Below are 16867 nucleotides of genomic sequence, written 5' to 3' on the forward strand. Positions count from 1 at the left end.
TATCATATTATATTTCTGCCAATAGATCCTGCTAAATGTTCCCCTTCAAAATATTAGTGTGTATGCCTCATTTATTTAAATTTAAAACTGCTCTATGAACTTTAATCCCTGAAAAAGTAAAATACATCATTATACACAAGCTTGACAACCTAAAGCTACTTTTAACCAGTTGGGGGCGACATTACTTCAAGTGGTGGAGCATATTTAGGCCCAAGTGTTCTGTAAGTGTCTTTTAGTAAAAACAAATGTGGCTGTTTTCCGTTCAGAAAACACACACACACTGTGTTTCATATGAACACGAACACTATTCACAAACACAAGTCAAAGAGAGGAGAGCAGTGCGACTCTCCTCTCACAGCTCTCTGCTTTGTTTACATCCTGGTCCAGGAGCACGCGTTCAACTCAACTCTCTCTCCTATTGGCTGTCCGGGTTTATAGCCCCGCCCATCACAGGACGACCGGAAAATACAACAGACAAAAACAAAACAGAAAGAGATAATTATGTTGTTTAATGCATGTTTCTAAAGCAATAAACACGTATTGTTTTGTGTTATTATATTACTTACAAATATTTGAATTAATTGGAGTAATGTTAATCTGCGTTTTGCACTAAACGACGGTTTATCTAGTGAGTTTTTAGTTCAGATAGTTACTGTTAAAGAACAAAAAACAGTCTCAGCGGTTGAAACTAAAACAAAGGAGATAAAAAAAACAATAGTTTAATTAATTTAATGTGTAACCACTGACAGTTAATATAAGGTCGTAGCCTCTTTTAGGGAGCGTTTGTACACATGCGCATTGTGCAGCAAACCAACATTAGTTGGCGCCAAGTATTTTAATTTCGGGCTCGGAACCGAGGAAGGTAAGTCCAAACATTAGTGTTTCTGTGCAGTTAGCACGGTTCTTCAGCTCTGTAGTTTCACCATTACAGCTGTGAACCACTTCTGGGTCATTTATGAGCTGGTATGTAAAGTTATGCTTCAGTTAAAACAGCAGCCGGTTTGTTATTTTGCTGGTTTTCGTTCAGTAACTCCGAGTGGTTGTGTTTAGCACTGTAGCATCAGAGCTAGACAACGTTAACCAGATTAAAGTGCACAATGTTTGGTTTATAAACGTGTGTTTTCTTTCTGGTGAGGAAGCAGAGTGTGTTTAATCTGAGTTTATATAAGTAAACTAAAGCGTTCAACTCCTCTGCATGTTTCTTCTTGGGTCGGTCACCCGTAAAGTTATATTATAATGCATCTGAATCATGATTAAACTAGCTGCTTGTGATCAAATAAACCATAAATGATGAGTTGTTTGATAGTCGACGTTTGTGTGGTTACTGTTGCAGTCAAAGCATTTTATACTTTGCACAAAATGTCCTCCCTCGGCCTTTGTTGTTGTTGCATTAATGGAGCATTTGTATCGGGTCTTTCTGCTTGTCTTTGTGCTGTTTGTGTTGTCTCATACAGCTACAGGATCTTTGAGGTCAGAAACATCCCTATAGGTGATGTGCAGCTTCTCAGACTAAAGTTTTATCAGATTATCGATTAGTGTTTGGCTGCAAAGAGGTGATTTTACGCGCTCATTAATAATGTTGGCGCGTATGATGAGGCCTGATAGTTGGCACATTAAATATGCATCAAACTGTGCGCGCTTTGTGGGTTTTTATCGAGCTTGGTTTTGAATGGAAGTCTGTTTTTGTGCAAGCCAAGATGGCCTCAGCTCCTTTTATCATTTGCATTTGAGGGCTAACTTCCTCGTTTTGCTGTCAACAAACACTAATTTAGCTTTTAAATTGTTCCCCTTTTTTTTTTAACAGACAGCAGCAGACACAACCATGAGTAGACGAAGGTATGAGCTGTTTTGTTGCTTTGTGAATTACTGTTTTGTGGTTGGTTGGTTGGTTGGTTGTCGGGCTGTTTCAAATCTGCAGCTGCGTGTTGAGTTCAGTTTCTTGCTTTGCAGTGGTCGCCTGCAGAAAAGATCTGAAAATGCTCCAGGGCACCAAATCAAAGTAACTAAGGTAAGAGTCCCAACAAACCATTCACACACCACATATCTTTAATGAGTGATTATATAGTCAAGCATTTTCTACATGGTCTGACCTCTTAACTTATGTCTGATTATCTTTTCAGCAAAGCAACAGATTTGTAAAGCCCCTGTCGAAGCTGCAGTGTGAGGAGGTATGTCCCTTTCTTTTATTTCATAACATTTAATGGCTTAAGAATAAAAACAAATAACTAAAAGTCTCCCTATTCCCGAAAAACCTAACTTGGGTCAGAGGAAAGAAAAAAAATAACCAAACAAATGTGTATCCAACACAATTTTTTTTTATATATAAAAACACATGTTTCATTCAATATTCTCCAATATTTCAGAACCATCTGGAAAGTGTCGCCAAGCCTTGTATTCTCATCGCGGCTTCTGAGAAGGGAGTCAGGGTCGACTGTGATGAAGTTCTCATTTCAGGAGATTCCTTGGTTCGGCCATCACCTCTGCCTCATCTTGGGTGATTGTCATACATTATTCTCCCACAGTTGACTCACAGTTGTCTCTTGATGATATCCTCTGCCAGACCTGTTTCTCTGTGTTATTTTGATTTAATCTCCCGATTATCATCCACAAAATGTCAAGAAAACTGAAAAATGTCCATCACATTATCCCTAGATAACAAGTGTCTTGTTTGGGTTTTGGACTGTTAGTCGGTCAAAAGAGGTTCAATTGACTATTATGTAAGACTAAGAAAGAGGAACAATCAAATGTTTATCATTTTTACTTTAAAATAGCCTCAACTAATTAGCCTTCAAAATAGCTGCAGATTAATATTCTTACGATCGATTACTCGACTAATTGTATCTGTTCTCTGTATGTTACAGGTGGGGATCTGCTGAAGACGTGTGGGTGAAGATGGTCTGCAAGGAGCAGAATTACAGACACAGCAAGAGCTTCATACAGAAACACCCGAGAATACAACCCAGAATGAGATCAATCCTCCTCGACTGGTTAATTGAGGTGCGTCTTCAACTGCATCTCAAATTTATGTTGCATGTGTTTCAGTTAGTTATTGTTCCTGTGCTTGAACTAAACAGGTTAAAAACACATGCTTGCTAAAATAACTAACATCCTTGCTGCAGCACAATCATTTCATGGTATCAATGTATAATCAATGTATAAATAGCAATGTACACAACTCTAGAGCCTGTGGCTGCCACAAACAAATTAGTTATTTCCTGTTTGATCTATATTAAACCAGTATGCTTCAGATATTTTGGCACAAACAGCATCAGTTTAAACGCTTAAAATACAATCATGCGATCACTTAAATTTAGATCTCTCATTAAAAACAGATTTTTTGTTTGTTCCGTTGATTTCAGGTGAGTGAGGCCTATACTCTTCATCGGCAGACATTCTACCTGGCACAGGACTACTTTGACCGGTTCATGTTGACCCAGAACAACATTGAAAAGGGCATGCTGCAGCTCATCGGGATAACTTGTCTTTTTATAGCATCAAAGATGGAGGTAAGGAAGAATGGGCAGGGATCATTCAAACTAAATTAAAGTGTACTGTGATCTCAATGTACTTTGAAGACTAACCTCATTTCATAGTTCCCTATAGCAGCTGAGAGTTTGCCAGGCTCTTTGATCCTGAAGGTATTTTATGTGAACGTTTTCTAATGCATATGTCTGTGCCTGGTTTCCTCGTAGGAAGCCTGTCCTCCAAAGCTCTCACAGATGGCCTATGTGACTGCAGGGACCTACTATGAAGACGAGATTCTTCAGATGGAGCTAATTATTTTAAAGGTAATACTATTACAAGTGTGGCCACATTAACTCATTATTCTTGATTATTAATTAATAGAGAGGCTTAAATTTTGCGTAATTCTGCTTTACCCGTGTTACAGGCGTTGCGTTGGAACCTTTGTCCCGAAACAGCCGTGTCTTGGCTGAAGCTTTACTTCCAGATGGCATCGATGAACACCAACTCTGACCTGCTGGAGTCGCAGTTTCCACACGACGCTTACGTACAAATGACACGTGTAGGTTTTGGGAGGATTGTCTCCTTTTTTTAAAAACACATACTGACACAAACCTCTGGCTCAAAGCTGAGTTAGAAACCTTCTGGCATGGTTTCAACACAAACAAACATTTCAAGGGTTTTCTATCAGTTTTATTGGATTTATTGGAAGATTCCTCTCCTATGACATCGCTGCTACCCCGTCAGAGCTTTCTTTATCTTTCTACATCCACTCTCATAGCTAATTAGACAAATGTCAGTACTTGTTTCCTTCTTGTCAATGATACAGTCGCCTATTTACGTCTCCCAACTTAAAGATAATGAAAGGAAGGAAGTTTATAAATACTGAATGATGAATTCCTTCAGTTTAAGTCTGACTCATAACTAATACTGTTGTTTCTCTTCTGCCTTTTTGACTTTTCTAGCTTTTAGACCTGTGTATCCTCGACATAAACTCTCTGGACTTCCAGTATCGAGTGTTGGCTGCCTCGGTCCTGTCCCATTTCATTCAACCGGAAACAGTTGAAAAGGTTTCAGGTAAGATTAGGGATTGTTACGTTTTATAGAAATGTAAATATAAATGGAGAAATCTGTGTGAAACACTGAATTTAACATGAAGCTGAGGTTCTTGTGTGTAATTCTGGTATTTAAGTCATCAGTTATATATTCTAGTATTAATGGCACAAACTATATCATCATTGGTTGAGCGGTGATCAAAAAATATCATGAGCTGAACTACAGTGTGACCCACAGCAAGGTTACCCAGTGCATGTAAATATTTATTTATTTTTTGTTGTTTTTGTGTTCAGGTCTGTCGAAAGACGCCACCCAGTTGTGTGTGAACTGGATGGCTCCCTATGTTGAATCCATGAGCTGGTTTGGCAGAGTGACACTGAAGGATTTTGCCAAAATAAAGACTGAAGACAGGCACAACATCCAGACGCACACAGACTACATGACCATGCTGGTTAGTATTTCTCTTGTTCTACTTGTTGGGATGTTACATTACATTCATTTGGCTCATGCTTCTGTTCAATAAGTGCATTCAACCTCAGGAACAAGAGTTAAATGTTTTCATGTGATTGAATTCTAGGGAAAATTAAAGGTAATATGGTGAGCTTATCCCATGATGCTTTGCCACATGGCAGCTGCATTCAAGCTCTCTTTTCTGTCTGGCCACCCAAACAAAGTCACTCCTTAACGCCTGTACAGGATTATAACTGCAATAATTAAGGTGTAGAACAGGCTGAAACATTTGTTGTACCATCCCAAAATAAATGACCCTAAGGTAACAAAAACTTACATTTTCAGGTGATTCTACATTAATTAAAACATCCCTATGAATATTATATTCCATTTCTAAGTCCATTTCCTAAATCAGCTTTTTATTCAGTTTTATGCTTAATGAGTTTGTGCATACTGTACAACCCGAACACAAGGAGGAAGAGCAGAATTAGGACTGATTTCTTTGAGCTGCATCTTTTTAACTTCAAAACCTAGTTACATTTTCAGTGATGCTACTTTATTGTTGGTTTCTGACTTAAAACCTCTTTTTGTTTTAGGATTACGCCAGTAAAAAGGAAGTGAACAGCCAGTTCCTCACTCCTCCCAACAGCACAGGGAAAACCTATATACACTGAACTACAAGGAGAAGACACTGAAGTGAGTGTAGACAAAGAGGACACGGGTTTAAGGTCCCGCAAAGACCTGTTTACTGGAGACGGCTCGAGTCTGGATGGGAGTTTCAGTTTGTCACTGAATGCATTACCCAGGCTAATGGGCCTGTATTTTAAAGACTCTTAGCCAAAGCTTTTTGTTATTGATTTTTAGCAACAAGGTGCTTTTTAATTCAGAAAAGAAATGTTTTTTAAAAAAGTGTCAATGTTTGCTGTAAGCGTCATTTCTAGGAAATTATGTTCTATTAATGAAAGTGATGTGCAATTATTTACATCTGTAGCATATTTAATATGTACAGTCAGCAGATAAAATCTTTTAAACACTGCTTCAGGATCAGTTGAATTGCTGTTTGAGTGGACTGCTGTCGGCTGATCTCCAAAAGAAAACCTGGAAACCCTCCTGTTCAGGACGAGTATACACTTTCGTGAACCCTGATGAAAGCCATGCGTCAGAATGGAAAGTGCACACTCTTCAGTTCATGAGTCAGTTATCTTTACAATGCTGTTGTAACCAAGCTATTGTTTCACTCAGGGTAATGGATAGTCAGTGTTTTTTTTTTTTTTCTTTTTTATTTATTTTCTTTTAAGAATTCATTCGAAGTGATTCCAAGTGTACAAATGAGCAACTGTATTTATTTAGAAATTATTTTCTACCACAAAATAAAATATACATTCCCAACCCCCCCAAAAGTCTGACAGTGGTTCACGTGTGTCCTAGAAATACAGTTTGGCCATCGCCTGCAGGAATCTCTTCTTCCTTTTCTGTGCAGCCAGCTGCAGCACTTCCTCTGGGTTACTGGTGTTCAGCTCTGCCTGTCCGATCGCTTTTACCTGAGGAAGAGCAGAGAGTTCGGAAACTGATGCAGCCTCTGAGTAAGCACCGACTTGGAGATACGAACGATTTGGTTGAAAAGTTCAACTGTCTGAGATCTCAAGCATTTTTGTGAAGCAGACTCATAACTATACGCTGAAATATAGTAGGGAGGGACCGATGGGGAAATTCTGGGACGATATTGCTTAAAATAACAATTTGGCAGAGCTTTTTTTTGTTATTTATTCGCCCTTTGTGCCAGTTTTGTTGCAGCTCAGTCTGTTTCTCTTCCAAGATGTGAGAGGTATGTCAGTTATTAGAAGGTGAGTATCAGTGTAACCCTAAAATATACTTATATAATAACAACTCAGCCCAGTTGTAACCTAGATGTGTCTTAAGCTGCTAATCACCAAATGAATGCTTACTGTGCTAATGTCACATGCAAACACTAAAACCAAATGTGAATTTCAGATGAACTGAAGGATTAAATGCTTCTGTAGGAGCTGAGAACAAACTTTTAAAAACCCAGTGAACCATCTGGAAAATGCATGAAAAGCTTTTCTGGTTCCAAATGAACAAGCTACTGTTAATTCATATTAAATATGATATAATGAACCTTTTTTTTTTTTAAAGTTGAACATTTTATTGTTTTATCTCTGTCCAAAAACAATGTTAACTGTGGGGTTTGAACTGCTTACCGCTATTTGTCTCTTCTCAGTCTCTCCTCGTTTGTGGTGAATATCTGAACACAGTCAAGGAAGAATTAAAAAGGACATTGTAGTTAACAGTGTTTCTTTACAGAATTATTTTAGTATAAGGGCCTGAAAGAGAACAAAGGATACGTGTGAGGTATTCCAGGATGGTGACGTCCCAGATGTAGTCGTAGAACGAGTCCATGGCATCATGACTGGTGACAAAAGAGAAGAAGTCAGAGATGCTCAGAATAATGCTGTTGGTCGTTACTGTTCAGTGCGTCTTGCCGTGTCATACCTGTTCTGTTCTTGAAGAGCTTTAAACGCCGTCATGTAGTCCACCTCTCGAAGAAACTGACAGAGAACAGCAACCTGATGAGAATGGGAGACAATCGGGTTTATTTCAGTAATACAACAATACTTTTGATTTCCACAAACACAGACATACTAATTACACCATTTTACCACCAGGACATCAAGAGCTGGTTGTGATTAGCAGGTACAATAATTGTATTTTTGTTTTAAGAAGGGGAAACTGGAGCTCTGACCTGTGTGTGGCAGTTCATCATTGAACAGCACTTGATCATCCTCTTCAGGACCTGCAAACAACAGTCAGTAATCAGAGGATTGATCCGTTTTTACGTCTCTTAAGTCTCTGCAATTCACACTGACTAAAGTATGTTAAGTTTCTGTTGTTTGTACATTATTGTACTGCGATCGTAGAATATGTAGTATTTTGTAAATAACTAATTTTAAATTGTTGCTGTACATTGTGAATGTAGGTGTGATCAAAAGCAGTGAGTAACCTGGTCAGTGTAAACATCAGGGGGAACAGCTTTGGTGAAGAAGTCTGAGCTCACAGCTCCAGCCTGGAGGTAAAGGTTCAGTGCAGCAGAGTATTGATTGGTCACTATGGACAGAGACAGACAAAAAGGTTCTAGTCAAACAGACTTCTGGGTAAAACTGTTGTTTATGTTTTTTGTTTTTTTTTAAACTGTTTCCAACTCCAATTTAGCAGCCAGATGTTCGGTGTTTGCCACAGCGCGGGTTCAGTTGTATAACCCACAGCGCGTGTGGTTATTATCGTCTCTCTTCTCCTTGTTTTCTGTGTATATGCCGGTCATAAAGAACAAGAAGTTAATATGTTTGAAGTTGTCAACATATTTTTTTGTGTGAAGAGGCACAGCAGCGTCGTTTAATTTTATATTCCCCCCCGAAAAGCGCAGACCATGCATCGCAGTTTGCTATGTTTTTTCTTCATGTGTATTGTATGTTCTGTGGTCTGTCCCCACACACCACACACACAGCACACCAACACCACACAGCACACACACACACACAACCACAAATCACACACACAACACACACACACACCACACCACACACCACCTCACAACACCGTAGCAGCACACACACACACCTACACACACCACCACACCTACAGCAACACAAACCCACTACCACACACACACACACCTACACACCAGCAGCACACTACCAACACACACTAGACACAACCACGACAACACCCTACACTCACGCAGCACACAACAACCTACACACCGACACACACACCCTCACACAAAAACCTACCACACAGCACACACACCTACACACACACACGCACACTACACACCAGCACAACACCAGCAACCTACAGCAACACACAGCACGCATCACACTACACAACACACCACCACACACCTACACCACCACAGCACACACACAGCCGTATACAACCACAACACACCCACAAACCTACATGTTCAGTACAGAGACATGGGCTTGAGTAAAGAAATCAGCTGTCCTCCTTTATGAATGGCGCTGCACTCCTGGTTTTTTGAGCTGGAAAAAGCAAAGGTTGTATTAATTCATTAAAGCAGGAAAAACCTAACTGTCTGCCTTGATTGCACTTACCAAAGTGTAGATCGGCCTTGTGAGTGGCCACGACTGGTTGATTTAGGTTCGCAGGGGAGGGCACAGGACACCGCTCTTTGGGACCGTGCACAGCCACAGCTTCCATCTACTGGCCGTGTCATGTGCTGGACGACAAAAGCAGCACAAAGCGACTTGGTTCAGCGTTGGTCTGTTTAAGACTTAACATTGTCGCATTAAAAGTCCAGTTGTGAAAACATCTAGGAGGATCTTTGGCAGAAAAGATGATAATAATCATAGGTATGTTTCATTAGTGGTGTAATCACTTAAATATACGTAATGGCATTGTGTTTTCGTTAAGCTTAGATGAGCGTTTGTTATCTGACAGAGGGCCGCATGGTTGAAACCAGCGATGTTTCTAGCATGTAGGCCAGAACGGACAGAAACCCAAAAGTCGCATATTTTTGGTCCAGTTTCCCGGCCGACCGTAGTTGTCTTCGCTACACGTGTTAAAGCGTGACGTGTTATTCAGATGGTTCTAACTTCACGGCTAGATGCCACTAAATCCTACACTCTGGTCCTTTAAGAAAAAAAAATAAAAGTTCTTACTTTGGAAGAGTAGACGGCCAGATGGTGAGGTGTTCTGCTGTCACTTCATTTACAATATCATCCTAAAGGAAGAGAAAACAGTTGGTCACCCACGAGAGAATGAGATGAGCCGATTTTGATAACGTCATACTGTGGCATTTGTGGAGTTTTTTCATTTTAGCCCCTTGTTTTGCTGTTGAATAATCTATGAGACTACAGTACAGTATACACAAAATCTTATATATACACAATCTGACAGCTCAAATTAGAAACATACCCGCACAATACTGTGGAGCCTCACAAACAGTGAGATGAGCGTTGTCAGCACCAACGGCTCCTGTGAGAAATAAGATGAAACCCATCAATAGCACCTCATCCAGGGGAAATGTAATATATCCACAGTGGGTTTAAGTTTGCTTTATTGGATACTTACTCTAAGTTTCTTGATGAAAGTGATGAATTTGCTCCTAAGTGGGTTGGACAATGAAAATACACCAGAATGAGCACTTGTGTATTGCTTGTATACAGCTTGTTATTGTAAACACTATAAAGTCTGAAGAGGTTGTAGGCATGTTTGCAGCGTACCGGTGCAGGATGCCCATGGAGGACTCTCTGTGTTTAATGAGGCCCACTCTGCCGTCGTTGTTCCTCTTGTGCTGGATGGACACGCTGCAGATCTGCACCACCACATCCCACAGCTCCTTGGCTGTGCGGCGACACTCTTTAGGACCTGGGAGCTCTTTGCATGTTGAAGCCAGGAGCTGACCGAGCTATCAGAAGGAAACAGAGGGGACAAATATAACAACAGTCCTGACCTTTTCAACCATCCGTCAGAAAGTCTTTGTTCAAACCTACAGAGTTTTGTTTACTGAATTATGACAAATGTGTTTTTCTGTATTGAAAGCGACTAACTGTAAAGATGCCTGTCTGCATGTGCAGATTCATGGTAGTTTGGATATTATGTTGGCTATTAATGTAAGAGTAAGAGACAGTCTATGGAGCTGCTACAATGAGGTAGTAAAGGGCTTAAAAACAGACGTTATACCTTGATGTACGGGTTGTTCATCACCAGAGATGGAGGCACCTGCAGAGTCAGGTAATCGTTCTCCCTCCAGTTCAACATGAAGGCGACACACTCCTCTCCCACCACCTGACGCAGAGGCAGATCTGGAGACAAATACAAGGACATCACGTAATTTAGTGCATCTGAAAAATATATTTTGATGCCGTTTTCAGTATTTGTTGTGTTAAATCAGTGTTAAAATATTAGAAACAACTTGTAAAGTCTACTGTGCAAACAATAATGTTGCAGAGCAGGTGTGTTATATTCTGTGGGTTCTAAAAGTTCCTAATTCCACTGCAGTATTAATTATAATGAGCAAATAACTATTGCATGCAGCACCAGAGTAACATGGATAAACACACAGCCCAAAATCGATGAATAGATGAAGACCAGGCCACAGTGTCTCCATCCACTCACCGTGAATCCTCATCTCCAGGTATCCTCTGACCCTGCTGACCAGGTCGGGGGGCGGTCGCTCCTTGCTGCCCTCTGCCGCCATCGTCTCGTGTGCGCGGACCTCCAGCAGCAGCATCTCATTCAGCATAATCTGCCTCAGCTTCGGGGAGAACTCAGTGACGAGCTCCAGGCAGGCTGAGAAAAGCTGCCGTGCATGGGCAAAGTCCTGAGACGACAGAAAAACACCAAGTATTTAATATTTCTACCTCTCACTGCTTAGAATAGTAGATATACCACTTGTTGATGCCTTTGTACCAGTTAAGGTTTAAAGGTTTGTGGCTAAAAATTTGGATCCTTTTGGAATAAAATAGTCAACAGCACGTCAAGACAGGGAGCTCAAATATAATTCACCAATTGTTTTGTTTTCCATTATATGTATTTCTGAGAACTGATCATGTGAGCACACCTTTATTGATATGCAGTGGAGTCCTTTGGCCATGAGGATGTAAACCAGGTCCTTTGTCAGGTTGTCTTTAATGCTGAGGATCACGTTAATGTAGTCTGGAGGAACTTCCCACTGTACACACAAACAAAGCAATGTGTGAATGTAAGTGAATCTCTTAATAGGAGGGTTATTATATATATATTTAAGGTAAAATACAAAATCTTGAATTTTTTTAGTTTTATTGCTCTACCAGTATAGTATCTTTTGACCTCTGACCTTACTGTTGACCCTCCAGTAGGGTCGTTCGGCCATGCCGTGGAGTTCAATGAGGATCTGTCTGATCCTTCGCGGCTCCAGTAAGAGGATGAGCTGCTGCTCCAGCTGCCCAATGTTCACACTCGCTGAAGCTGCGGAGGGAAGAAGCCAAATGCATTAAAGCCAGGTCCACAGAGCACACATACGTTTTCATAACCAGCAACAAACAGTTACACTTTTACATACATATATTCAGTGACAGCGATAGTATCTATTAGATATTCTCAGTGCTGTACCTGGAATGTCGTAGAAAGAAGGCAGAGGCTTGGCGCTGAGGTTGATTGTGGCCGACCTCTTCCTCATCTGCTCCATCAGGACCTTCCTCTCTTCCTCCTTCAACAGGTCCATGAAGAGTTTATGAGACGACACCACAAACAGCAGAGGCAGCTCCTCTAAGCTTTCACACAGAGTCCTGCAGGATAGGAACAGTATCATTTAAAAGATGTTGTAATGATTAGGGTACATTACCAGCTGTAGGTTCTGATATTTCTTTTATAAAAGGTTTTATTGTCACTTCAGCTAGTACAGCAGTGTGGAATAATTTAAAGAAACCCTCCTCGACATTTGTTTTACTTAGCAGAGTCGGGGGTCACTTTATTTGCCATCACTCACTTCATAAAATTGGCCATGTGTTTCCTTGATGTTTCAGACGGACGGTCCTTCTCCAGCGAAAGTGTGCACACCTGCAGGACAAAGACAAGTGGATTTAAACATGCAGTAGCTTCAATTTTAACATCATGAGAAACATTCAGGTCAGTCCCCAATTACACACTGGACTCCTCAAACCTTTTGTCATAAAACCTCTTCCCATGAAAGATGGATGTATCAGTAACAAAGTCAGACTTAAACCTACCACAAAGAGTTTTTAACTGGTTATAAAACTCTCAATTGAATACTGATGCCTGTATATGTACATTAATGTACATAAGTACACAAGACCATCAATGAAAAGATTGGCTATTTCTATATATTTATTCTTAATGCCTGCCACCCAGTCGGATTCAGTCAGTTTCCCCTTGAAATCAATGAAACAAGGCAGCAGAAACATTACCACTTTTGTCCACAGGGGCCGTCAGAATCAACACAAAATAAAAAAGTTCCTTGTTGCTGCTTTAAATCTCTGTATGTGCCGAGGTTTGTACATTTATTAGTTGAAGCTCTAAGCTGTTTGAAGCATGAATTTCTCCTGCGAGAATCTCAAAGGACACACAGAAGGTGAAGGTGAGTACCTCTAAAATGAAGTCGACAGTCCTTCTACTGGGTTTGAGGAGGAGCTGCTGGAAATGCACACTGAGAACTTCTCCTTCCAAAGCATCTCGGACGGCGTTGCAAACACACAGCTTGTGGCAAACCTCATCCAGACCCGACTCCCTGCAGAGGGTTAGAAACAGATTGTTTGTGGTTGCGCAGATAAAGAAACCCAGCTGGACTGTCCGCAGTATAAACTAATATCAGAGGAAATACAAGTTAATACTCTGTGACAACCTGGGTAACCTGTGAATACAAGCTGTACATAGTTTCAATGCATGTCATGTTTTAATTAGTTTTGATGGTGGACTTACCCTAGTTGGACTTTGTAGAGGAACTCCCTGAGAACAGAGCGTCTGAAGTTGTTTGGCAAAACACGGGACACGTTGTCTTTGATGAAGGCTTCAATGACAGCCTGTCAGAAAGAGGAGGTGCAAATTATTAATACGTTTATATTTTTACAAAACAAATGTTTGGCGTCATTGTCACTGCGGCGTCGGCTCGGACCTGGTAGCTGTGCGCCCGGATCAGACTGTTGATCTGATCGTAGGGTGTAGTCTGGGAGTCTGAGTCACAGTCTTGAGTCAAAGCTTTGCAGGCGTTCCAGTAGCCAGCCAGACGTTTCTCATCCAGGTGAACGTGGACAGTCGAGTCCAGCTGAAAAATATAAAGATATTTGAGAAAAACTGTTGTAATTCCAGGACACCACTGTAACTTTGTAGTAGAAATACCTTCTTTAACAGTTCCTTTGTCTGTCTGAAGTGATCCCGGGCTTTCTGATAGGCTGGCTGGTCTGTGCAGCCTTGCTGGAAGAAAATACATCCTACATCATAATGCACCTGAAACACAAAGATACAAATTAGGCCAGTTATGGGTTCAGCTCACCCAATTAAACACAAGTATATGCAAAGTTTGCAAAGCACACACTGATGTAATCTGCATTCAGAAGCCCAAAATGAATCCCAGCGAGAGCACTGTGTTGTCCACTAACCTGACAGTGCAGCTCGTCGGCACTGATGCGAAGTCCTGCAGTCGAGGACTCGGTCTCCCCGTTGGCAGCAGCATCAGCAGCCAGCAGATCCAGAGTCCTCAGGGTGTGAACGTAGAAGTCCTTCTTCAGCTGCAGAGCTCCTTCCAGGACACTGATGGAGTCGGTCGCCTGCTCTTTCAGCTGAGGGCGTCAGGAAGAAAGTATATTTTGATCAGTTCACCTATGAGACAATTTCTTAGACTGAGAACGGGGACGAATCAGGGATTACTGGACGAAGATGTGATGAAATCAGAACTATCTGGCACACAGAAATGTAAAGTATATTTCATGACATTGTTTTAGACACAGAATTTTGAATTAGTACATTAAAAAAAAAACATGTTAACTCACCACAGTCAGGATGTTATCAGTCATCTCTTTCTCCTGCTGCACAATACTTAACCTAAGAAAGGCCACAAGACAACAATATACTATCGCCGTACTGTTTATGAGTTTCAGATAAGCATGAGTAAGTTCAGTTTTGTTAAAAATTCAAAAGTGTGGTAACAGGAAGGAAGGAGCAGGTTTTACATGTTCATCTGGTGAGGTCCTGGTTTGGTCTGTTTCTCTGGGAAGCTGCTCAGCACGATGGTTCGGATCGCCCTTTGAAAGACACAATAGGAATTAAACATGGAGACAGTTACAGTTCTTTGTTATTCTTTTTATTTAATCGGTTAATCCCTTTTCATCTATATTCCTACTCCATTTCAGAGTTATAGTAGTTCATTCTGAGATAGGACAGTGCATCACTTCGTTCTGCCGACCAGCTGTCTTACTGGTGTGTCTGACCTCAGAGGATTGTGTGTGTTTACTCACCAGCGGTTGTATATGACGACAGCCATGGCTGTGGTAGGGGGCAGAGTGGAAAGGTCCAGGTCCACGTGTTTCACCCCTGGCGGCACTTTGCTCACACACAGCAGCTCGTTCAGTAACATATTTAATACTGGAATGGTCAAACTGCCAGGAAAGAAGGATAAATCACAACATAGATTATTTCCAGGATATTTTGGTTGTTATAATACATTTCCAGGTGTTTCCACGACTGGAAAACTAGTCTCTAAATTTCCAGGTTTTCCAGGGAACCCTGAGGATCGCATTATCCACTACAAAACAAATATCTGAAAGCATGCATGAAAGCTTTATGTTACACTGACTTCCTCCACGTTAGAGAAGATTAAAGAGTCTTTCACACACACTTACCCTTTCTCAAGAGCATCCAGATCCCACTTCATGTACGCAGCTACTTTCAGTGCCAGCAGCTTCAGGGTGCGGTTCCTGCGGTTGTCTGCTGGAGGCTGCACTTGATTCTGCTCGTTCACTGAGGGCTTGGACGCCTGCTCCAGGAACTGGATGATCAGCTGCACTGGTGCCGGGTCTGTGGAAACACACACATAAACACATTATGAATGAAGAAATACATCCAACCATGATGTTTATTGATGGAGGAGAATCAGCATTACTGGACTATCCTTGAAATCTTGTTAATAACTTGGTTTATTTGATTAGGAGGCCGCTAGTATCTCTGAGCTGACCTGCGTTTGAGCTCTCCAGGTGTTTCTCCAGCAGGCTGCCATCCAGGAGGAACTCAAACCAAGAAGTCTGAAGAGGTGTGCTGGGCCGACTGCTGGTCACAGCAGCTACCCGGTCCGCCGCCTCCGCACTCATCCTCCCCTGGTGAGCGATAAGGAAGATTTAAATATGTTATTTATCTTTTAAAAGACCTACAGTTAGGGTTACAGTGTCCTGGAATAAAACAAGAACTCAAGGATGAATTCATATCATATTTACACACAAGATCACTTCACTCATCAGGGTGCTGCTGAGCCTCTAATACAGCTGAAGTTTGTGGCTCTGGAGGAGGTCAAGGTTACTTTATTTGTACCCAAAGGTAGATTTGGTTTTAGGTATTTACTTTAATACAGGAATAATAACAAAATACTTTCATACAGAAATAAAAAAAAAAAAGTGCATCTTATGGTTAATTCTTCTGTGCTTGAATGCAATGTATATTTAAATTAAGGTAAGGCTATCTTTATTTGTTAAAATAAATCTACTACAACTGATGACAAAATCATTTTTGTTGCTCACATTTCTTTATTGAAAACATAAAGACAGATTCAGTTTATTTTCTGTACACGTATAATTCATGTTCTCCCTTATAAAGCGGTTATAGAAGCACATTATAAGTTATTATAAGTTTACAACCTCCCACAGACACCAACGTTATTCTGTTAGTTACTAATCTGAGTTTTATTTTCTTTAATGTCCAGGGGAGCTTTGATTTTATTAACGTGTAGTCCCGACTGGGCGGAGTTTTCAAATCTCCGCCAAATGAACCGTTACGTGACCGAACCAAGGTGCGTCGGGGTCGCCAGCGTGTGTAAATGAAGCGCACCCATTCTCTGTTGTGGGCTAATATTCAAGCTAACGGGCTATTTTTCTTTTACAGCCTGGCTCTGACACAGCGGGGACGGATTTTCTTACCTTAATGGGCCAAAACGAACAAGTAGAGGAGATATGAGCTAGATATGCACTAAAACCTCACAGTTAAAAGCGGGAACAGCTACACGGACCGTTTGATTCTCACATAATTCATTCGGCTCTTCGACATGTCGCCACCGAAGTTCCGCTTCCGGTTGGTCGCCAGGGAGACACACAATGCGCCATTTCTGCGCATATTTATGCTCCGACTGAAAACCTGTTTATTATTTAATATATTATTTAAT

The 16867-nt window shown here is 41.0% G+C and overlaps 2 protein-coding genes across 2 annotated transcripts; one reads left to right on the top strand and one right to left on the bottom strand.

The window, feature by feature from the left end:
• Nucleotides 1–649: 649 nt before the first annotated feature.
• LOC118343082 (G1/S-specific cyclin-E2-like) lies at nt 650–6295 on the top strand. The gene is made up of 12 exons (XM_035681831.1): nt 650–862; nt 1805–1836; nt 1951–2008; nt 2121–2168; nt 2364–2494; nt 2862–2997; nt 3360–3506; nt 3693–3788; nt 3890–4024; nt 4428–4539; nt 4812–4969; nt 5565–6295. The coding sequence occupies exons 2-12, from the start codon at nt 1823–1825 to the stop codon at nt 5640–5642; spliced, it is 1113 nt and encodes a 370-aa protein (XP_035537724.1). The 5' UTR covers nt 650–862; nt 1805–1822; the 3' UTR covers nt 5643–6295.
• ints8 (integrator complex subunit 8) lies at nt 6292–16763 on the bottom strand. Its single transcript, XM_035681905.1, has 28 exons — nt 16626–16763; nt 15674–15812; nt 15342–15516; nt 14958–15098; nt 14673–14744; nt 14493–14544; nt 14103–14282; nt 13843–13950; nt 13619–13768; nt 13426–13526; nt 13093–13234; nt 12476–12546; nt 12100–12275; nt 11825–11955; nt 11570–11680; nt 11125–11329; nt 10690–10811; nt 10230–10414; nt 10078–10111; nt 9922–9981; nt 9666–9727; nt 8932–8939; nt 7988–8118; nt 7730–7780; nt 7480–7553; nt 7332–7396; nt 7188–7231; nt 6292–6509 (listed from the first exon to the last, which is right to left on the bottom strand). The coding sequence occupies exons 2-28, from the start codon at nt 15804–15806 to the stop codon at nt 6393–6395; spliced, it is 2901 nt and encodes a 966-aa protein (XP_035537798.1). The 5' UTR covers nt 15807–15812; nt 16626–16763; the 3' UTR covers nt 6292–6392.
• Between the last annotated feature and the right edge of the window lie 104 nt (nt 16764–16867).

Source organism: Morone saxatilis, unplaced genomic scaffold (assembly GCF_004916995.1).
Source record: "Morone saxatilis isolate NCDOM2014 unplaced genomic scaffold, NCSU_SB_2.0 Contig9, whole genome shotgun sequence".
In the NCBI taxonomy this organism is placed as follows: domain Eukaryota; kingdom Metazoa; phylum Chordata; class Actinopteri; family Moronidae; genus Morone; species Morone saxatilis.

What these genes read in the sequence shown, in the direction of transcription:
- LOC118343082 (XM_035681831.1), top strand. An exon ending in ACCAAATCAAAGTAACTAAG is followed by an intron (nt 2,009 to 2,120) that starts GTAAGAGTCCCA and finishes TTATCTTTTCAG; the next exon opens with CAAAGCAACAGATTTGTAAA. An exon ending in CGAAGCTGCAGTGTGAGGAG is followed by an intron (nt 2,169 to 2,363) that starts GTATGTCCCTTT and finishes CCAATATTTCAG; the next exon opens with AACCATCTGGAAAGTGTCGC.
- ints8 (XM_035681905.1), bottom strand. Translation starts at nt 15,806, where the DNA reads ATGAGTGCGGAGGCGGCGGACCGGGTAGCTGCTGTGACCAGCAGTCGG. An exon ending in GTCGTCATATACAACCGCTG is followed by an intron (nt 14,745 to 14,957) that starts GTGAGTAAACAC and finishes TGTCTTTCAAAG; the next exon opens with GGCGATCCGAACCATCGTGC. An exon ending in CTGTCGACTTCATTTTAGAG is followed by an intron (nt 12,547 to 13,092) that starts GTACTCACCTTC and finishes TTTGTCCTGCAG; the next exon opens with GTGTGCACACTTTCGCTGGA.